Source organism: Armigeres subalbatus, chromosome 2 (genome assembly GCF_024139115.2).
Source record: "Armigeres subalbatus isolate Guangzhou_Male chromosome 2, GZ_Asu_2, whole genome shotgun sequence".
NCBI classification, from domain to species: Eukaryota; Metazoa; Arthropoda; class Insecta; order Diptera; family Culicidae; genus Armigeres; species Armigeres subalbatus.
In genome coordinates this window covers 19,977,817-20,001,846 of record NC_085140.1, presented here as the reverse complement: position 1 = coordinate 20,001,846, position 24,030 = coordinate 19,977,817, and the positions used below count along the sequence as shown (strand labels likewise).

At 39.2% G+C, this 24,030-nt stretch overlaps 1 protein-coding gene and 1 long non-coding RNA gene across 2 annotated transcripts in view; one reads left to right on the top strand and one right to left on the bottom strand.

Moving 5' to 3' along the window:
- Positions 1-2,221: 2,221 nt before the first annotated feature.
- LOC134208862 (uncharacterized) overlaps positions 2,222-24,030 on the bottom strand; it is a 98,291-nt gene continuing 76,482 nt past the window's right edge. The window contains exons 11-13 of the mRNA XM_062684806.1: positions 15,226-15,360; positions 14,959-15,165; positions 2,222-3,173 (exon numbers count right to left, since the gene is read on the bottom strand). Coding sequence (XP_062540790.1) covers positions 2,831-3,173; positions 14,959-15,165; positions 15,226-15,360 — 685 coding nt within the window. The 3' untranslated portion in view covers positions 2,222-2,830. The remainder of the gene's footprint in view (positions 3,174-14,958; positions 15,166-15,225; positions 15,361-24,030) is intronic.
- On the top strand, positions 21,981-23,913 carry LOC134214109 (uncharacterized). The gene is made up of 4 exons (XR_009979660.1): positions 21,981-22,067; positions 22,140-22,427; positions 22,483-22,554; positions 22,623-23,913. It is a non-coding gene; the product is annotated as an uncharacterized LOC134214109 (long non-coding RNA).

The following is a 24,030-nucleotide window of genomic DNA, read 5'->3' as shown; positions in this document are numbered from 1 at the left end:
CTTTGTGATTCGGTTATAATTTGACTGTTTTATAAGCATTTACATTTCTGGGTCAATATGACCCCAACATCTTATTCGTAAGTTTTTTCTAATATCCGAAGAAGGTTAACTTAAGTCGTGTGATTGTGCAATCAAAAACTACCGGATAATTTTGAATTGGGAGAAATATTTTAACACGTAAAGAAAAAAATTAGAAGGCTTGTGTACAAGACACGACCGCTCGACGTAAACAACGTAAAACCTCTTAGTGCAATGAGAATCGTAATATCATATGAATATTAGGTTGTATACATGATACAATCGCGATTTTCACGGTGGCCACGGATACATAACAGATTCCTGAGTTGAGTCCTGAGTTGTGCATGAAATCGAACATTCTCCAGGATGTAACGGCAGTCAATGTTGCACGTTATGACGTCGAAAATAAACATCCTCTGAAGCATCACTCGACGGTCTGCCAATGATTGCAAGTCAATCAAAGCACAACGATTTAGGTATTCAGGCGCTGCTGCTTCTGCCATGACCGCCACACACATCACCGAACGCCTCTTCCAGACGGTCCACGCTCTAGCGGAGCGGTTCGCTCGCCGTGAAATCTCGAACGAAAATGACGCGCGCGCGTAAGACACGACTCTTTTAATGCACAGGGAAAATGAAGCGGTGGGCCAAAAGGTGTGTACGTTACAGCAATCTGATGTCCGTGTTGGAGATGCATGAACGGAATTGGTTAGATCTGAAATTTTTACCAGACTTGAAAGAACTGAAATTTTCAATAGTTTGACGTTGATAACCAATAAGTTTAAAACAATTAGCGAATTGGTGGAAAGTTTCCGAATCTATTGATAAGAAAATCTTGAAAATCCATCGAAAGATAAAGTCGCTATTAACGTTTGAAATCTTACATGATTTCGTGACGGTCCCCAATTTGGAAATTTTCATTTGGCACCCTGTATCCGAGGCTTCCCCTTGGACGTAGTTTACTTCAAAAAAATTATTTATGAATTGAAACCTTATAAGAGCATCATTATCAGTCGCGAGCATTTTAATCACCCGCGCAGCGCTGTCATTTTATTTTCGTCACTCGTTTCCGTATCGGTCACTATTTCCGGCTCTCAATTTTATTGCTGTATTCCGTACCGGTGACGTTTGACAGTTGACAGTTTATCAAATAGCAGCGCTCTTACCACGCTACCAAATTTGGTCACCAGTCAGTCGCGCTAGTAGCGACCGGTAAAGTGTCAAGTGATGATACTGCGCTGCTAAACGGCTAATACTCGCGCCCGGTAATCTTGCTTTTCTTGCTCCAACGCACTCAACCAGATACCACTAATATTTTAAATTTAAATTAAATGGAATCTAATTGAAATTCAAATAAAAATTGAATCCAAATCAAATTGAAATCATTTTGAAACCAAAATAAAATTGTATTAAAATTAAAGTAGACCGTTACAAATATTTAATTTACTTTTTGTCCTACTGGTCTCCAAAGGATCAAAGGGGGGGGGTAATAAAAAATAAATATTAAAACCAAAAAAATCTAAAAACTCCTCGGATTTGTTAAAAAAAAATTGAAAATCCTCAAAATTATCCGAATTTTATTTTGTTGCCCACTCAAAATATTACTTTTTGGCTAAAAAATCCGAGGGGGGGGGGATAAAATAGATTTTAAATATTTGTATCGGCCTTAAAACTAAATTTCAAATAAATTCAAATTACATTAAATTGAAATTAATTTAAAATCAAATTGAGATTAAATTAACCCTTTCAGGACGGATGGGTCATATAAGCTTAATTAAAATTGAAGTAGAATTATCTTAAAAATATATTAAAAATGAAACAAATTCAAATTTAAATTGACTGATTAAAAAGTTCAAATCTAAATTAAAACTAAGTTGAAATAGTATTAATAAAATAAATTGTACAACATTAAATTGAATTGTATTTTTATTGTGATATTGAAGTCGAGATTGATGTAAAATGTAAAATGTAAAATCCCGTTAGAGTTACCAAGTGTTGAACCATATACGGTTGGTTTGTTGATTCGCTATACAGCATTTGCAAGAACCGTTATGTAGGCATTTATTTATGATGTGTATCACACTAAGGCGAAACCAAACGATTAAATAGAGAAAGGCATCGTCACCGCTAGGTGGATTGATTTGGGTTTTTGAAACATATTTTTATCAATGACAAAAAAAATCCAACCTTAGATAAAAATTATAAATTAAATATTTTCTGAACTGTTCACGAAAATTGTAATAATAATGTTGGGCTGTTATTGCAGATTTATTCATCCAAATTAGATTACAAACCTACATGTAGATTATTCGGAACATATTTTGTGCCATTGCTCAACAATTACTCTACATAATAATTAATCGACCTGAAAAACATTTATTTCTGTCCATACACTACTACTCTAGCAATAAAAGATTAGCACTTAACTCTTTTTAGTACAAAATATAACTACACTCAATGGGCTTTTTTGGGTCTACTTACAACTAATTATTGCACACCTATTAACTTTGAATCATCGCTATAATGCAAATACAACTCATCATTGTCCCAATTCGATATGGTGTCACTCTGTTGCCGCGTCCTGACCCGTGTGTATGGGGATCTGCATGTTTCAACTATGTATCACAATAGGTCTAACAAATGGTCTTGAAACGCTTCACTGTATTTTATTTTCGTTCGTGAGTTATGGTTACCATTGTGAGAACATTCCAGATGTAAATCTAAATATCGGCTAATAAGAACTATTTTCACAAAATTGGACATACGAAGTTCCGCCTAGCAGGAAACATGGCTCTATGGTGACCGTTAAAATTTAATTTAATAATTCTATAAGTTTTATACAGAAGTTTTTTACGGAAGTCCAAAGCCTATTCAATATGGATTGTGGCTTTGGTTTTTCGAGCGCTCTATCGAAACATTCCTCCACGTACTGCGAAGATCTAGACCTTGAAGAAACGCTGCGAGTTCCTATATGTTGAACGTTTGATGAACTATTTCCGTAATGGAGCTTGCCGAAAGTTGGTCTGGTAGCCTCGTTGGAACGATATTGACCCGTCGGTTGTTGCATTCCAATTTTATAGTCGGCGGTTATAATATCGCTTCTCCGTGTACGTTGTTCAGGTTGCACCTGTTTGTTTCTGTTTGAGGAATTGCTGCTACAGTAGATAAATTAAAAAGAAATAGATATAAAGAATATACAGATTATTAAGAAATTAGAAAAAAGTAGATTTCATTGCATTGAATGTTTGAATGAACAATCTTCAATTACAATCAGTGCAATAAAATCGCTTTTTTGGTACGATCACAATTGTCATGACTCATGAGACGATGTTCCAACCATTTAAAGCCACCACAGGATTGTAACTTCACAGATACGTATTTAAGCCTCAACAGTAAGGTGACTAAGGGCAATATCGATAACGCTAACTCAACGAGCAAAGCTTTTCAAAGCTTGCAATGTGTTGAACACGAAAACTAATCGACGAACAACGCACGCGCTTTTAAGTTGAAAGCCGACTCGATGATGATTATTGCCAATATACTTTATCGGAGCATTCGCACTAACACAGTTGTAAGTTTCATCGTTGGAAATAGAAATCGCACTCGATAGACCCCAGACGACAGGAAAAGTTTGACAAACTCTTGAATATTGAAGAAGAATATTGATGGTGTGCGTGTGATCCCAATATATTGAAGTAAATATTTCAATAAAAATTTCAGTAAATAATCAATATTTCTCCTCATCTTCCCCCGTAGTTTGCCCACAGGAGTCGACGACGGTTGAGTGTGTGCGTGTTTTGTGGGTTATACCGCTATTTGATTCGTAGTACATAGTTCAAGAAAAAATGAATTTTTCTTCAGCTACGGGAACGCCGGCTAATCAGTGAAAATATTGAAGAAAAGTTTGATGAGAAAAGTATTGTCAATATATCTCTCGTCTGGGGTCTGCTGATAACGACGCGATATTGTGTATCCGGAACAAAGTTAGTACGCTTTTTATACCGAAGTTAGATATTTCTCCATATACAGGCAGCTTACCCAACTTTGAAATTAGTGCGCTGGGGTCGCCTACACACTTAAATTGATAATTTTAGCTCGGTAATTTTTTTTACTGGTTTTATCCTGTAAAAACTAAGTTATACTGGAAGCTCGGTTAATAGTTGAAAAATTACTGACAACTGTAATATTATTCACCGAGCCCTCTGTAAAATGAAATGTCAAAAATGTCAACAACCGAGCTTCTCGGTTTTTATAGATATTTTTATATTTTTACCGTGTTCTGTAATCAATTTTACCAACGTCGTTAAAATTTAAACCGAGTTCTCAGTTAGCAGTCATCTTTCGTGATACTTTAGAAAACGCCATTTTTTTAAACATCTCCTCGTGTTCCAAAGGAAAGAAGGGCGAGCAAAAATACTAGATACTTTTTTCTGTTTTTAATCGAAGGAATTTTCAGCCCTATAGGATGGCTCACCTCTTAACAATACTATAGATACGAATGATTATAAATAATAAACGTTTTGTGTGGTAAGTAATACGATTAGGCAGTAACTTCAAATCATAGATTTTCACGAGTTTTTTTTTAAATTATATTTTCAGCAGTGGCTAAATTTTCCCCGATGTTGCATTTAACACTTACGAAGGGCGTTACGCCCCGCCGAATTTCCAGTTTTTCACCTAGATCGGAGTTTGTTTTCAAAGAACCGGGATTTGCGGAACGTGCATATACGTACAACAGACAACGTTTATGAACAAAACAGTATGTGCAATAAAACATGTTCAATTTACCATTTGTTTTTATTCTTTACGACAAAATTGAAAAAAACAAAATTGCAATTCGTTCGGTATTTTTTACGGGAGCACCGCTAAAAAGTACCGAAAAACAGTAAAAGAAGTACTGAGAAATCAGCAAAACTGATTTTTTGACAGGTAAACGAGCAGGTGAATAACCGAAATGCTCGGTACTGTTTTACCGATTGCTCAGTTGATTTTACAGAACATTTCGGTAAATTTTGACATTTCATCGAATAAAATACAGTACCGAGGACTCGGTTATCGATGTGGTTTACCGAGCTGACTACCGAGAGCTCAGCTGTTGAGAATTCGGTAAACTGATAACCGAGCCCGGCAAAAAAAATTAAGTGTGTCACACTTAATCTCATAATTCCAGCTCGGTATTCTTTTTTGCTGATTTTATCCTGTAAAAATGAATTTATACCGTAGGCTCGGTTAACTGTCGGTAAATTACTGACATCCGTAATATTATTCACCGATCCAACTGTAAAACGGAACGTCAAAAAATATTAATTACCGAGCTCCTCGGTTTCCATAGAAATGTGTATTTTTTTACCGTGTTCCGTAATTCATCTTACCGATTTCGTCAAATTTTGAACCGAGTTCTCAGTTATCTATAGGACTGCTCTTGCGTGATGCCCGGTAAAGCGCCATTTTTTAAATTCTCACCCGTAAAGCCAAATGGCTGCACGAGTGGACAAAAAATAATTTTAAAACAGTGTAAGTCAAATTTTCCTAAGCAATTGATACCATTGCTTTGTATGTGGTAAGTAATTAAATTGTTAACTCAGTTATAAACACATAGCTTTAAAATCTATATTTTCAGCACATTCCTGAGAATCTTTGTCGACGACATATTAGTGGAAAAGGTGCTACGCCTCTAGTTCTTACTTTCACGATGTAAAGGTAGCCTCATCGGGAATCTTGGTCACGGATCTTGATGTCACGTTTACGTTTTGAAAGCAGCGAGATTTCAAGCACAATGTTGTTCGGAGGGGCAGCCATCTCAGACATGACTGAGCTGAGGGTAGTTACACAATTTCTCCAAATAAGAAAACCTCGGACAAGATGACAAAAAAGACGACAAAATCCGGGAAAACTTGTTTTTTTTGCGGGATATTCTTCGGATATGTTGTCTTTTTTGGGATTTTTGGATTGGACAACTTGAGTCATTCTCCACGCTATAAGCAAATGCACAAATGCGTTATTAAAAACAATTGAAGAAAATTGACTCGCATTTTTATTTTTATTATTATGACTGAAATAAAAAAAAACGGCTCGGTATTTTTTTACAGGTGACCCGTAGAAAAAAGTACAGAATAATTGTTAAAAAGTACTGAGTAATCGGTAAAATTGTATTCTTTGACATTTAAATTACCGGGATGTTCGGTACAATAGTATAACGAGAGCTCAGTAGATTTTACCGAGCATATCAGTAAAATTTGACATTTCAACAAATAGAATGCAGTACCGAGTAATCGGTTGTCGATATGGTTTACCGAGGTGACTACCGAGAGCTCAGCTGTTGAGAATTCGGTAAACTGATAACCGAGCCCGTCAAAAAAAATTAAATGTGTAGGAGAGCTGGTGTGCAAAGAAGCGGTACCATTATCACAAGATCGCATATGCTCCTGGGATTTGCGGACGATATCGATATTATCGGAATTGATCGCCGTGCCGTGGAAGAGGCTTTTGTGCCTTTTAAGAGGGAGACAGCGAGGATTGGACTCACGATCAATACCAGCAAAACGAAGTACATGGTCGCTGGCAATGAACGTGCACACTTAGAATATTTTACAGTATACGGTAATTTTTTACCGAACTTTCAACAGCTGAACGTACGGTAATCTGTTCGGTAAACGAAAAAATTACAGAACGTTCGGTAGTTTTACTTTGTGATGATCTGTCAAAAACAACCGTACCATTCGGTAATTCAAAAACCAAGATTACCGAACGTTTCGGTACTTTTATCCGTTTTGAATGAAATTATTTGTGTTTAATGTAGCAACAAAATACAATATGAATACACTTATAGTTTTTAAATATGACTTTTGTTTATTCGTCTTTTTTAATCAATACGGTAAACAGAAAAACATCATATCAGAAATGGGCACAACCGAGGGAAATTACAAAAGTTTTTTATTCGAACCGCAAAATCCTGAAAACACAGCTAATTCCCCCAATAAAATGGCAGATATTGGGTGCGTTTTGTCGTTTAATTGCGGGATGTATTTTTTCGGCTTCAAAAAACTTGGGCAATCCTCCATCATCGAAATTAAGATGAATAATTTTGCCTACGTTTCAAAAGGTCCCGGTTTTGAAAAAAGTAAAAGCCGCAATAAGCTAAAAAAATGTGATTGCGTTAGTGGTCACTTTACTTTATTTTCCAAGAAAGACATACCTGTTATTTTTTCACCTTTTAACATGTTTTTTTCGGAGATCCGATGGAAAATTTCGAAGCAACAATGTTTCAAACAAAACTTACTTTGACAGTTTATCGCTTTACCGTAGTTTTGTAATACATCATTTGTTTTGCAGTTTATTCGGTAAATATTTTCCAATGTACGGCGATAATTCGATTTTACTGAACAAACTGTAAGTTCAACTACCGAACTCTGTCAAATAATTTTGGATTTACAATTTGTTCGGTGAAATTTTACTGATGTTCGGTAAGAATAATTTTGATAACCGAACTTACTGTAATTTCTTTGGTTTATCGTAGTTTTTCGTCAAAATAATTACCGAACAGCGAAATCTATTTTAAGTGTGTGGGTTCATTAGTGGTGGTGGAAGCGAAATGGTGCTGGATGGTGAAAAGTTTGAAGTGGTAGAAGAATTTGTGTATCTTGGAACATTAGTGACGTGCGATAATGATGTTACCCGCGAAGTGAAAAGGCGTATTGCAGCTGCAAATAGGGCTTATTACGGACTTCATAACCAGCTTAAGTCCCGTAGTCTGCAAACGAAAACAAAACTCGCGCTGTATACTACTCTGATTCTTCCGGTGGCTTTATACGGCCATGAGACATGGACGTTAAAGGAGGCTGATCGGAGAACTCTCGGAGTGTTTGAGCGTAAGGTGCTGCGGACAATACTCGGCGGTAAACAGGAGAACGGTATCTGGCGGCGTCGCATGAATCACGAATTGTACCAGGTGTATAAAGGGCTGGATATTATTAAGCTCATACAACACGGCAGACTAGGGTGGGCTGGTCACGTTGTTCGTATGCCGGAAGAACGTCAAGCGAAGATAATATTTAGTAGAGAACCCGGAAGAGGCCGCAGGCTTCGTGGAAGGCCGCGTACACGATGGCTTTTGCAGTTGAAGAGGACCTGAGGGCGCTCAATGTTCAGGGCGACTGGAAGCGATTGGCCCAGGATCGATTCCAGTGGAGAAGGATACTCCATTCGGCGTAGATTCATCGAAGAGCTGTAGCCCATCAAGTATCAAGTAAGTAAGTATACTAGAAGAGTTTTCGCATCCGATGGTTCCAATTTTATCAAAATCGGATCATTCTACGCAAAGTTATGTTGAATTGAACTTCGGCAAAATTTTGCCTATCTCAACCTTTTTGTCTAACCCCTGTATAAGTTTTTTCTTATACATATCATTAAGCGCCTGCTTTGGCAAAAAAGTATTAGAAATCTTAATAATAAATAACATTAAATTTTTTAACGTGTGGATATCATTGTCCTCAAGACATCTTTATCATCCGAAGTACCGTCTTAACAAAAATGTATATAAAAGAACAAGTTTGGTCTTCGTTTCAAAACTACTCGTAAATTGGAAAAATAATCAAGGGGAAATTTAATAAGCCACAAAACTCAATTGCAAATAGGTTTCAAACACTTCCAGGCCAAACGTTTTCAATTGCGATTATACGTGGCGATGTTCCAGGTTTATTCTGACAAATAATAGACAGTTGTGAATTCAAGACTCATACTATCTTAATATTATTGACAAAACCAACAAAATTGTACATGGTTGAATGCGTTGAATATTTGAACTTATTTTTAAAACATACTTTATTTATGAAGAATTAAAAAAAAAGCATTTGGATTAAAAAATTGACAGTGTTCCAACTGCAAATTTGATGCCGCATGTGAACTTTTTCTTTTTACGAGGGCTTTTACTAATCCGTCCCCTGTAGTGAGAATAGAGGTAATAAACTATAGAGGAAGATTGTCGCTGTCCTCACTGGCAAAACATCTTTTGCTGACGAGGATAGGACACTAAATTGTTGGCCCTGAAAAAGGGCCGTTTGTTTGATGCGATGTCTGCTGACGGCAGGGTAGTTGGCCGTCGCGTTACTACTCTGGTTTCTCACGTCGCCGATTTGCTGCCAGACGACGCCAAAACGATCGGTGTCCGGAAGTGTGGGCGGTATTGGACGGTCACCCTGCTGCCACCGTCACCGCTTTGACGCCAACCGATGTCGAAACGACGGAGAAGTCACTGCCTCCGGGTTTGGAATGAATTCGGCTTGTTACTAGCCGATCACCACGCTGCCGCCAAAACTCCGATGACGCCCTGGATGAGTGAATCAGCTTTTCCTCCGATGCTCCGTATGCGGCTTCCGAATAGTGAATGAGCTCAACAAATTTGAATTTTTTTGAATAAATTTCTTTTTTATTTCATATAGTTTTTGTATTACAATTATTTTACATGGTGAGTGGTCAGCCAATGTTGGCTCTTCAGCTTTGTTATTTCAGTTCTGGTTTTATTGGTAACAATTAGTTTTGATTGAAAATAGAAAATAATGATTTTGACTTCATAAAGCGCTGGTTAATTTATAAATTTTAAAACAATTGAAATTCCTACCTAACCTAAACTAAACCTAAACAATTTGAAAAACTAGGTGACTAGGTCTCTCACTGCCTGGTGTTCAGAAGTTTGGCAACGAACCCTGTACTTCGCCATTGACTCACCAAAGCGATCGCTCAATACACACTTAATTTTTTTTACCGGGATCTCAGCAAAATGTTGAACTTTTACCGAGAATCGCACAGCCGTGCACCAGCAAACATATTTTTTGCCGAGATTTCTGTCAAAATTGCTGACAATCAGCAAATAATTTGCCGAAAATCAGCTAACAAACGCTATTTTTGCCGGAATATCAGTTGTTTATTTTGCTGGCGCACGGCTGTGCGGATTTTTGCCGAGCTGCAGAAATAAAAACTGAGTGTGTAATTTTACTTCGGCTAGACGGTGAACCTCGGTATTCCTCACTCTCCGCGGGCAATCCAGAATAATCCGGAGGAATTTATTTTGCACTCTCTGCAGTTTTAGATGATGTGATTTTGCGCAGCTTTCCCATATTAGCATACCATAATCGATAACTGGGAGGATGACCTGTTTATAGATGGCAAGCTTGTTCTTGCGGGACATGGTCGATTTTCGGTTGATAAGTGGATACAGCAGTTTTAGTAATACATTACACTTGGTTACAGTTTTGTCTACCTGCTCTCTGAAGTTCAGCTTGCTGTCTAGTGTTAAGCCGAGGTAATCAGCCTCATTGCTCCATTCAACTGGTGTGCCGTTGATAGCGATTTTGCAATCCGCAGCCGGTACAAGTTTGGGTGATTTTGGATGGGGAAAGAGAATGGTCTGGGTCTTTGCGGCGCTGATACAGATCTTCCAGCTAGTGAAATATTCTATCAGGACATCCAGGCCACGTTGGAGCTTTGATGTGAGGGCTCTGATCACTCTACCTTTGTAGATGATGGAGGTGTCATCTGCGAACAGAGACAGTGTGCCGCCTTCAGGAAGGTCCGGCATGTCAGAGGTGAACAGATTGAACAGTAGGGGCCCGAGGATACTACCCTGGGGGACGCCGGCGATGATGCCATGCGCGTCAGAAGTAACTCCGTTAATAGAGACCCGAAAAGTCCTCGCCGACAGATAATTGTGGATGATTTTCACCAGGTAGACGGGAATATTGAACCTTTGCAGCTTGTACACCAGACCATCGTGCCAGACGTTGTCGAAGGCCTTTTCGACATCCAGCAGGGCCATGGCAGATGTTTTGGATACAGACTTGTTCCGACTGAGGATATTCTTGACTCTGGTTAGTTGGTGAACAGTGGAACGGCCGCGGCGAAAACCAAACTGTTCCTCAAGCAGAATGTTGCTCTGTTCGGCAGATTCAAGCAGTCGACTGTGGACTGCCTTTTCGAAAAGCTTGGACAACGCTGAGAGAAGACTGATGGGCCGATAGCTTTTAGGGGAGATAGGGTCCTTACCGGGTTTTTTGATTGGTATCACTTTAGCTGACTTCCAGACCGATGGGATGTAGCTGATCCGGAGGCACTGGTTGAAAATCGCGGCAAGGTGTCCAAAGAACTGTACACTCATGTGCTTCAATTCCAGATTAAATATATTATCGAAACCTGGAGCCTTCATATTTTTGGATGATTTGACAAAGGACGTCAGTTCTTCAGCTGTTATAACCATCTCCATAGAAAAGTCATTGGGAGATAAATGGAGATTATTTATATGGCCGCTGACAGCAACTTCATGTGGACTGATGATATTTTGTCCAAGACAGTGAGAGCTAACGAAGTGTCGTCCTATTTCAGCAGCCTTCTCAGCAGGAGTTACCAAGAAATCTGTAGATCCATTGTTGCCAAGTGGGATTAACGGAGGGATAGGCCGAGGTTTGGTTTTCAAAATTTTAGTCAGCTTCCAGAACGGCTTAGCACAGACTGGAAGTGCCTTGATCTTTTTGGAAAAATCACTATTTCTGAGATCCACCATTCTAGCCTTGATGATTTTCGTTATACGATTGCAATCGGTTTTTAAAGAAGGCAGACCAGTGCGCTGATATTGTCGTCGTTTAACGTTACGTAGACGAATCAAATCTTTGGTGAGCGTGTCAATGGTTAGGTCGTTGCTTACCTGTCGGATCACCGGTTCGTGTTGTTCCCTTGCCAGTGAAATCGCCTCTTCCATGGAACGCAATTGGCGATCGATGTCCTCCGACGTCTCGGGAAGCGCTTTGTAGTCAACGTTGGCATCGACACACTGCCGGAATTGATCCCAGCTGGTACGATGGTAATTTCGCCGGGTTAGTATGTGCCGATTTACTGAGTAACCAACTTTTATCACCACCGGATAGTGGTCCGAGCTGAGCTCCTGATAAGTCACCGGCTGGGAAATATGGTTGTCCATATTGGTAAGGAAGATGTCGAGTACTGCATGGACGCCGGAGTGACTCAACCGGGTGGGAGAATCCGGATCCAAGATGGTGTAGTATCCCTCGTCGAGATCTTGTTGGAGAATGACGCCGTTTTGATTGCTCCGTGTATTTGTCCAAGCTTGGTGCTTTGCATTCAAGTCGCCTCCGATAATGTAATGCTCATGCCGTCGAGTCAGCTTGATGATGTCATTTCGCAGAGCTGCCGCTGATCCATCTCTTTTGTTAACTTGTTTTGGGCAGTAGGCCGCAATGATGATGATTGGACCAACGGTAGTGGCTATCTCAACTCCCACGGCTTCGATAAGTTTTAGCTGGAAACTAGGCAATAGTCGGCAGTTGATATTTCGTCGCAGAGCAATGGCCACGCCCCCTCCTCGGGAGCTGGTCCGATCAAGCCTGATAAGACGAAAATCTGGTATGAAAACGTTAATCTCTGGCTTGAGATGCGTCTCCGTGATGACAGCGATATCGATGTTGTGCTCGTTCAGAAAATCGCTGAGCTCATAATTTTTGTTCTTGATAGAACAAGCTCAACAGAGCTCAACAAAGGAATGGTCTCGTCTTTTATAGCTGAGAGCTGGCAAGACCCGACCAATCAGCATCAACGAAGGGGAAACACCGAAGGAGAAACCGATTTGTTTTCGTCTTCTTTTAGTTGTTTGTTTTTCAGCTTCGAGTAGACAACACAGCGGAGGGAAAATGAATTCTTCTTCTTAATGTATTTATGACATTTGAATTCAGGCGCATATTCATGCGATAGGGTTACCAAACACGGAAATTAAGATTTTTTCGTTTTCTCAATTATTTCAAATAACAAATTAAATTTGCTTTATCATTATTTTACTCATTTCATCGCATTCTCACCCTACATAAATGTCAACGAAGGATAAATCAGTACGTTTTGACAGTTAGGTATACCCAACATGTTTGGGAACGATAACAAATGGAACCCCTGCGACAATCGTCCTCTATAGTTTATTACCTCTATTGTAGTGAGCGAAAGTTTTATCATGTTTTATTGCAGTTTGTTAAGGCTTTTATTTGTATTCACATAAAAGGATAACCAATAAAAATGTATATATACGGAAGAAAATTATCGGTATTCATATGAGAAAAGCTCGTATGACATGAATCAGGAGTCGATTAGGCAAAAATCTTTTACAATGTTTATTTCTTGATAGCATTATCAGCCAAAAGTCAAAAGAAGTTATCTCATCTTCATATTTTTCTTTTATTTCCTAATATAATGCGCTTTCTGGCTGATGTTGCGCAGAGAGCTCAAATTACTGAAAAATCAGCAAAATAATTTTGACTTTTTGTTTTGCTGACCGTCCAGCAAAAATACAGTTGAGAAACTGTAATGAACGTACACACCAGTCAAGGAGTTTGACGAACATTGAAGAAAACGCTTTCGGTTGCTGCTTTGTTTGAACGTGTGTGAAGTTGTTCGAACAACCATTTGACAGTTGGCGGCTCGGTTGGAAAAAATTAAAACGGTTTGATTTTGGTTTGAGTTGTCGGCGAACATGTTTGAGCATTTGTAGTGAAGTTGCACAAACCCCCATATTTTTTGATGGTTGGTGCTCAAGTTGGCGCATCGATCGTTCGTGTGTGATATTGTTGGTCGACAAAATTGATTGTTCGTGTCGCTGTTGGTAAAACTTGATGGATGTTTGAATAACGAGAGGTGGAGTCAATGTTGGTCGAACTGCTTGACCGTGTGTACGTTCCGTAATGGAACGTGTTGGTGTGTTGGTAAAAACTCAAAATCTCAAAACTCATAGATGATTCAAATCAAGCGTGAGTTGGAACGCACCCAACTCTAACTCAGCACCTAAAAACTCATAGATGAGTTGAATCATCGTAGGTTTTCTTTTGTTCTCCTTCGTTAAAAGCAGTGAATTGACGTTTGTCGCATACAATATTAGACACTCTTTTATGTATAGGCAATAAATTGCCCCCAAATTGATTTCATTACCAAAATTTTAAACCAAAATGATTTTTTGGCAAATGAGTGAAATGATGCGTTTTAGCATGAAAAATTCAAGCGTGATGCATTCCTTTAAAATCGCAGACGATTTCGTTCGCACGGGAGCGCTCGTTAATTGAGATTTATGAGTGATTTTACCAACACTGCGTCTCATCATCGATGATGAGACTTACGTCTAGGCGGACTTCCGGTAAGAAATGAGCAAATTCATGTGTCAAACGTAGGGAATCGTTCGTGATCACCAATACTGTAAATGGGGAGATCTATACCTCAAGGAGTATCTGCAGCAGCTTTTGCTTCCTTGGTTAAAACAACACGAGGGCCTTTCGATCTCCTGACTGGATGTATTGCCGATTTCACCAATTTGAAGAGTTATGTGTAGATTGTGATTTGCCCGCTTCTTTTTCTCACACTCACTCTCATTTCGGGTTGATCGATTTTTGTTACTGAAATTTACCCAAATATAACCCATTACTCGTTAGTCACATGTAAGCGTGTACACTAAATCGATTCCCGCCAAGATTTGACGTCTTTTTGTTTTCAGATTGAGCACTCACACACAAATATTATACACGGAAAATCAAAGTTTTTTGAGTGTATTGAGTGTGAGAAAAAGATGACTGTGAGAAAAAAAATCTCGCAGAACTCTTATAAAGTGCAAAAAGCGCAATAGCTTCGCGCCACTATTTAAATGTTGCCATGGTGTGGTAAGAAGCTAACGGGGTCATTTTCGTACCGAAGGACATGACCTCACCCCCATAAAACGCAACAGGTCTTAGGCCCATGGAAATTAATTATTATAAAGCAGGCACTACAAAAGCATGCCCAACATGACATGAAGAAAAAGTGGCAGTGAAAGTGAGAGTGGAGTTAAGTGAAAAGTGCGATCGTACGGTTATGGTATTGAAATTTGATGAAATAAACATTTTATATACAGCGTCCTGGGTTATTACTTACATTTCAGTCAAGGGTTCTGGTGCCAGTTGTACATGAGCACCTGACGAGTTTGGTATGACCGTCATGGCATCTTGTCGTTGTTGAGTTTGTATGACTTGGGGCTCTGCAATCTTCGCCGTGTGGTGCCCTGCTCGTTGATGGCGTTTTTGTACGGTTGACGAATTCTCGCGATTAAAATGAGCTTGTTTGTCAAACTCATCCGATACTCTGTAGTAGAAACCCTTCAATCAAGTATTGGTTTGAGAAAATGAGAGTGGTCTGTCTTACGTAATATTGTGGGTAGAAGAAACTTGCTCCAGATGAGCTTCCGACTCGCAATCCGATCTCTGCACCATAGCCAATTCGTTGATATCAGTGCTGATTTGCTTCTGTGTGTGTATTGAAATGGAAGCATTACCAGTTCTATAATGTAATACCAAACGATATTATTATTATTAGAAGAAAGAATAGTCGATCTAGTTACGATAAGTTCACATGTCATCAGACGAGTTTGTACAATCCCATTTAATTCCTCCACTTAATTGTACCTTGACAGATACGTATTTCGACCTCAACAGTAAGGTCGTCTTCAGTGTCTCGTACTTGACTCGAAAAAAAACGAGCAATGGGTAATGTTTTCAACATAACCGCGAGTGGACGTAGGACTTGTATAAACGTAACGTATTTACATTTAACTTCTAGCTTTTGGGTCTATTAAGTTTGATTATAGTATTGATATTGAAAACGACAACCTGCGTAGAATTATTAGCAATTTGTTTATTCAAAACTTCTGGAAATAAAATTTATAATTAAATACATAATTAGAATTTCTTTGTTTCTAACTATTAAGACCTTATTTACTCAAGAATATGTAGGGCATTTATTGATTTCTTATTGATGATAGTATTTGAAGTTTAAAAAATCTATTTATAAAATTTTCAAACTCGGGTAAAATGTGCTATTTTGAGGAAACTATCCCGTTTTCCAAACAAAGAAATAAGCATCAATTCCGTTGCTTCTTTTTGCCAACATGCGTGCTTACTGCTGAAAAAAATCACAACAATAAGAAACAAGTCAAGGAGCAGTAACCCTACTAAAATAGAGGAGGTACTGCTAATATATCAACGAGAAATTATTTATTAGTTTGATTCCAAACTCCAAGTCTACGTCAAGTTTAATAATACAATTTCTCAGAAAATGAAAAACAAAGAATCAGATAAAGTTTAAATATTCTTCTGGAAATTATTTTTGCGGATTTTTTTAAAACATGTACATTAAGAAAATTATTTTGAGCTTTTTAGTGGAATGTCTTCACTTGTCATAAGACGAGTTTGTACAATCCCATTGAATTCCACCACTTAATTGTATCTTGACAAATACGTATTTCGACCTCCACAGTAAGGCCGTCTTCAGTGTCTCGTACTTGACTCGACTCAAGTCGAGTCGAGATGATTTCAAATTTAATCCGAGCCTTTAGAATAATCACAGAGGTTTCTAAGATCCTAAAGGAATATATCAATGATTAGTCGTCTGAGTATACGCGACCGCATGCGTAGAAAACAATCACACTCATGAAATGCTTTAGCCAAGCAAGCCTTTCCACGGCAGAGTGTGATTAATTCGCACTCTAAACAAATCCGTCCACCCGTTGTTGGGTGCATAGAGTGTGATGTTTTTCGAATAATAAACAAGGGGAGCTCGCTTGACTGTGGATATACAACAGAAAAGCACATTTTTTTGTCTTTATTATCGAGACTTACAGCCCGAGACTGGCTCGTCTTGTCGAAAAGCACATGTGAAGATTGGACAAATCAATCATCTGAAAGATATTCAATTCGCAAAAAAGAGCTAATAACGGTGGAGATTGGTATTCGGATTCTGATGGCTTTTCCGCAAACGTGACCTTTAAGTGGTCTTGTTGTGTAGGGGGTAAAGTAGGAGGTTGAGGGTTCGAGTCCCTTCAAGACACGTGGATTCCTTTTCGCTAATTTCATATCAATTTGTCCATTTCAAAACATATGCTGTGCATATGTACACCCAAGATATTTAACAAAAAAAAAGAATACTGATTGTTCTTTTGGACTTTGAGCACTTTATAATATCAAAAGCGTTCATGATGTCTAAAGCAAGGATCTTTTCGATCATCTTATAATTTGGGTTCATTCATTAAGAAGTTTATTAATATTACCTTATTTTTTTTTTTAATTAGTTTTATTGGTCATAGTTTTGTAATTCAAAGTATTCCATAGTCTAGTTAACACATTACGTTTAGTTTAAAATTAAGGTCTCCCACATCAATTCTATTATTACTTTCGTTAATATGACAGATGTACTCACAAAAGACATTTAAAATTTTAACACGTTTCGTTCTATTTATGCCATTCAAAACAGGCCTGATTAGCTCCTCGAATGAAAGTCTTCTCCATCCATTCAGGATACTGCCTATCTTCCGTTGAAGAATTGACCAAGCAGGTGCCACACGAGGACAAGTGTAAAACTTGTGTTCTACTATCTACTGTTTCAACTGTACGATTGTTGCAATGCATACAGTTTTCATTTTCTACCTTTCGCATAACGAACCATAGTTTTCGGTGCTCTATCTTCTCATTTACTGCTATGTACAGTTGACTTCGTCTAGATGATGTAATCTGCTTGTCCGCTATATTTCTCCACGTACGGGGCCAATTGTTCCTCGGGTAGATCCTTTCGATTTTCGGTGGATCGGTGCGTTCAATGAGGCAGCGGTGCATTAGAGAAGCGGAAGGATTTTGCAATACGAGTTGCGACATTTGTGAAATGTTTGCGACGATTTTCTTTATATCAGGGAGATCAACAGGAATAGGCCGTGGATTTGCTTGAAGAAAATGATCTCTATAGAAAGGCATCGAATCTATCTCCTTCAGATGTCTGTTCGCTGCTAGTGATGGGCTTTTTAGTGCTACCAAATGTAGGTTCAGTCCTCCTTCTTCTTTGCTGCGTGCTAATTGTGTGATCGGAATTCGAGCGACAGTCCCTTTCCATAGAAAGAAACCCATTGACTAAGTGATTTTCGCTGTGTGCACTGCCAGGGGAGGAAGAATCGACGACAGATACCATACTCTCGAAGTTCCAAACGTATTTAACATCACTACTTTTTGGTGTAGCGACAGAGACCGCGCAGAGTGGAGCCACATTTGTTGGGAAAACTTTCCCACCAGTATATTCCAGTTCATCGTTGTCATGAGTCTGATCGAATTTGCAAATATTACTCCTAGAATTTTGATGGAGTTTTCTGTTTGCAGCCATGGGATTTCGAGTCTGCCTCCCTCGTAAAAACCCACATCGATGGAAGTTGTTTTGTGCATGTTTAATTTTGCCCCTGCAGCTCTCTCGAAATCCGTGAATAATAATTTCATATCCTCTACGCACCTAACAGAGGTAGTAACCACACTGTGATGACATCAGTAAGCTACAAGCAGGTCATCCTCGCATACTTGTTCGAGCCTATAGACCAGCGGATGAAGGTACAAAACAAACAAGTGCATTGATAATGGGTCCCCTTGTCGCACCGAGCGTTGGATATCGATCGGTTGGGACAGATGCCCGTTGATCATCAATCGAGAGGTTGAGCGGTTTGCAATTTGCTAGAGAAGAGTTACAAAATGCTGGTTGAATCCAAGCGAGCGCATGGTTTCGAACAAAAAAGAGTGCCGCACGCGGTCGAAAGCATGATCAAGATCAAAACTTACTAGTTTTCCAGCCCGACGATGGTGACGTAGACTTGCTATTCGGTCCTTCAATGCAAGCGTGGCTTGATAGATGTTTCGTTCCGAATTCGAGCATTTTTGCCCGTCACTCAGTATGCGGTGGGTTTTCATCACTCTCTCTAATCTACATTTCAGGATGCGAGAAAAGAGTTTGTAGTCTGCGTTTAGCAGCGAAATTGGTCTGTACGACCGTGCTGTGTCGTCGCCTCCTCGTTTTTTAACAAGCACGATAATACCATCTAGGAATGAAGAAGGAAGGTTACCAGCGAGGGCTTCATTCATCAGCAAATTAAGCTCTCTGTGGATTACGTCAAACATTCTGTGATAAAACTCTTGCGGGATTCCATCACAGCCGGGCGATTTTTTAGGTGCACTCGATTTGATGGCGAAAAGTATCTCCTCTGTCGTGATAGCTGTTGTGCAGGCCTCGTTTGCCTCATCGTTCGGCGGGATGGAACTCTCGCAGCCAAAGTTGTTTCGTTCTTCTGTTCCGGCTTCCATTGTTTCAGTGTAGAGATTAGAGAAGTAGTTTACAAGATGCGTCTCAATTTCCTGTGGTGCTGCTATGATGTTATTTCCTTCGGTCCTCAGCAGACTGATGATGGTTTTTTTCTTCCGCCTTTCTCCCAGTTGGAATTTTGACAACGGCTCACCCGAAACATATGTTTCGTTGCTTCGCATAAACATATGCGTAAAGTTGCGCTGGAGAGACAACATTTCTGCTTTAAGCCTGTTTATGGTGGTTAGCATAGCAGGGTTTTGATAGTAGCTATCGTACGCAAGCCGTAGTTCAGCATACAGTCGCTGGTGCTCGTTGTGAAAATCGTTGAATACAACATGCGATTTCCATTTGAAAAATGACTTTATTTTGGGCTTTGCGAACGATAGCCACCATTCCAACCAAGAATTATAGTTCCTCCGTTGTCGGGTCCAGTATTGCCAACGCTGCTGGAATTCTTCTACGTTTTCCTGGGTGAGAAGATGAGGGCGCAGGGACCAAAAGCCTCGCCCGTGTTCTTGTCCCAGATTAGGAAGACATAGCCTGAGTGTAAGCGCTTTATGGTCGGAGAATGAGCAGACATGAGCATTTGCCACTCTTAGTTGATCACGAAGGCCGCCGCTGACATAGATCCGATCGAGACGAGATTGCGCATTACGGTTGACGAAGGTGTAGCCAGGTTCTCGTGGGTTCAGTTTCTCCCACACGTCGATCATTCCTAGCTGTTGAATAGCCATTTTAAGAGCGGGGCTTGAGTTGGTGCTAGATGAGTCGCACGTCCGAAGCACGCAGTTGAAATCTCCTGCTAGGATAGTATGCTGAGTGCGGTGACGAAGGTAGTATGGAAGGGTACTGCTGAAGAACGCTTCTCGAGAGGCACGATTCGCCGTACCGGAGGGGGCATAGATGCTGCAGATTGTTGTGTCTTGAACTCGAAGAGCGACCAACCGACCATCAAGACTTTTTTCAATGTGGGAGTATGGAATGTGTTGCTTCAGTGCAATAGCTGTACCTCGCTTTGAGTGGTCTACATTCGAGATAACGTTGTAGCCGGGCAACGAAAGATTCTCGTTTTCCACCTCTTGCAGGCAGACAATATCGATCCATTGGCTGTTGATGAAATTCCGAAGAGCGTTTATTTTTGTTGGACTCGTGATGGTGTTGATATTAATAGTAGCGATGTAGTAGGATGTGACAGACATTTTAGTGCTGGGTGCTCTCCTCATTCTCGGCTCCATCCATGCGAATTTTCTTTGCCCGGCGGGTTCGCCTGCTGTTCGATGATGAAGAGGATTCGTCTGTTTCGTTTCCGTTATTTTTGTGTGTATTAGCTTGTAGGTTTGTGGGTTTCTTGAAGAGATCTAACGCTGTGTTGGGCAGAATGATGGTTGATGGAGCTGTGTGTGGCAGTGCAGATGAAGTTGAAGCACGTTGTTTGTCCGCATCGAGATTCTCTACTGCTGCCGCCGGACGATGCACGGTAGTGTGCGTTGACTCTCTGGGATTGTCGCTCTGAATCGGCGTTTGTGACATTTCGGGGAAGTGTTCGGATGAAGCGAGCTGAGGGACAGATTGACGGTCGGATGGTTTTGTGCTCATGGGTTTCGAGCTAGGCGGTTTGCTGATAGTCGGCTTCTTCTGCGATTGTCTTATTGGAGCTTGTTTTGCTACGTTCGCGTAACTCTTCTGCACCAACAATTTCTTGTTTTGGACGCACGAGATCCCGGCATGAGCTTGTTCGTGGCAGTGCTTGCACGATTGAAGCTGACCTTTGTAGAGAATGTATGCTTGTTCTCCGTCTATTGTGACCCAAGAGTCAATGTTTTGTCTCAGCACCATGCGTACAGACCAGATACCGAGGGATACACCACCATATTCGTACCCTTCGCCCCACGTCAGCTCTCGGATTGAGAGAACATATCCGAAGGCACTCAAAAATTCGACAATTTTAGCCTCCGATACATCTTCGGGCAAATCGTGTACCTTGACCTCAACACTACCATCTTCTAGCGTTATTCGAAGCTTGAACTTTTTCCCTTCACTTTCTACTTCATGCCTTTCGTCGTGTTCTTCGACCACTTTTTGAGCCAGTGCAAGGTTATTAACCTTCACGAACGCACATGCTCCACCTCTATGACACTGTAGTCTTTGCACTTCTTCCCTCTTCAAACCAAGAACCGTACGACAGAAAGCGTGTAGTTTCTCGTAAGATGGTTTCAAGGGGAAGTTTGAATAGTCAATTTTGAAAGTATTCCCGGATAAAAAATTACAGTAACTTGTTTTGTATTTCCCATTGAAATATTATGAATTATATGGTAAACAATACTATCTATTGTACATTTATTGTAATATTTTGACGAAAGAAAAATTCTTTTATTGTACATACACTTTAATAACAATAAATTTTAATGTTTCTAGTACAATCTATTATGTTTATATTGTTCTGTACTGTGCATCATTTTTCTCTGGTTATTTATCACTGTTTAATATTTTTCTCTTTTATTATTGATAAAATAATGTTTAATAACAAAAAGAACACTTTTTTTAGAATATTTTTGTATGATAAAACAACTAATGAAAACAATAGACTTTCAATTGATCTTATTGTTCATTTTTTCCTTTATTTTAAATATTCATTGAACATCAATACGTTCATTACAAATTTTATATTTAATTGAAACTATTTAATAATTAGCTAAACAATTTTGTATTTTTTTTATTTGAATTTTGTGTTATTTCTATTGAGAGTGTGTGCTGGCACTTAATTGACAGTCCACTTTGTTTATGAATCACACAAACAAGTTTTGGAAGCTGGAAGTGTTTTGGGAGAACTTGGTTGTGGCCAAGCAGTGGAGCAGCGGTCATATGAGACTATTTTCATGATGGTAAGTGGATTTATGGTGTTTTTATTTTTGTCCAATAACACTCATAAAGATTTTGATGTATTACATTTTCAGGCAAAAACCTCGGCAAAAACATTATCGTTCCTTCTGGGAATTTTGCACCAAGAATGGATCACAGAAATCACACCGAGCCATCGGAACACGGGAGCCGCGCCGCAATACGGACCGTTTTGTTTCTGAAAACCCTCCTTTAATACTAACGGCGACAGAATCGAAATCGCCCATCAGACTTCTGCTGTTGCGCTGTGCAATGGACTGTCGTTGGCCTGTTCCATCATGCACCTATATTCATCTGAAGATCCCAAGGAACCCCGCCCATTCGAACGGACTATATTTGCTACGGTAAGATAAGATTTTGGACTTCAATTATTTTGTTTATCACACACTCATATTGCAGGACCCTCTTGTCTCGAATAATCGGTATTTGCCCAAGTTCTTCCAGAGTATCCAGTGAGAAGCTGACAATGAAGTAAGTTGCTTTGTCACGTTTGAAAGTGATAAAATAGTAATTTCATTTCTACTTCAACTCCCAAACAGCAACTGACGATGTTGAATGTTCGACCTCGTTTTCAACAAAGATGATTCAAGGAATGGGAGCATACCTGTATGCGTGAATGGCATCCAATCTACAAATTAGTGCACAGACTTTCAAACGACCATTTTTGTACAGAAAATCGTTTAAAACTCAATATTGGAATGTTTTCACTACACAGTTCGTACAGTTCGATTTACGTCCACCACTTTGTAATATTTGGCTTGTAAGACTGTAAGGCTTGACTTGACGTTTTTATGTATTACTAGCAGACCCGACGAACTCCGTTTCGCCCAAAATTGAGGTATGAAGAAATAGGTGTTTCATTTGTATGGGAGCCCCCCTTTTCAAAGTGGGGAGGGGTCTCGAACCATTTTAAGAACCTTCCCCGGTCCCAAAAACTTTTGCATACAAATTTTCACGCCGATCGGTTCAGTAGTTTCGGAGTCTATAAGGTTCAGACAGACAGAAATTCATTTTTATGTATATAGATGTAAGATGTATACAGTCGGCATTCGCTGGTTGGGATCTTAATACTTGGGTCACTTTTTAGTTGGGCCTCCGCTGGTTGGGCCATGACCCAACTAAAAAGCATCCGTACGTCAAAATTCAATGTAAACACAGAAAACGGAATTGAGCGTCACTGGACATCATTTGTGATGTTCAAGTCGAAATACACGTGTTCAAATGGCTGTCAGTTGACCCAACTAAAAAATCGAATTCGTTAGTTGGGCCGAGATCGTGGCCCAACCAGCGAATCGCGACTGTATAGATTTTAATTTAGTTTCAATTAAAGTAGGTAAATATTAATCTGTTTTTTTTTCTCAATTTTCGAAGTTATTTTATTTTATTTTTTTTAATTCAAATTACATATAACAAAATAAAATCTCAAAAAATAAACTGAAATGAAGTATCTTAATACTAGAAATCATCATTGTACATGAAAAAAGGTTAGGTTTCTCTATTAAAAACCTTATAAGGTTTCTCTATTTTCAACATAAGCTTGTACAAAATTTCATTTGTTGTAGGTATTGAAATTTAATAATTATTTTAAAATAGAAAATGATTGCTTGGGCTTAATACGTGAAATATGTTCACTTGGAATAAGATGAGTTAGTACGATTCCATTCAATGCCACAACTTTGTTACTCTGCAGATACTTATTTCGACCTTTATGCTAATGTTGGAATACATATCTGCAAAGGAATAAAGTAGTGAAATTGAATGGTATATACCTATATATAGTATTAACTAGTCTTATGAAATGTAAAAATATATGCTAACGGATTTTTAATGTAAAACAATAAATACAGGAAACGAAAAACATTAGAAATACAATATTTTTTATTGTTACGGCCGTAAAAATCATCCCATAGAAGAACATCAAAAGCTATTGTTTTGGTCTGAAATTTG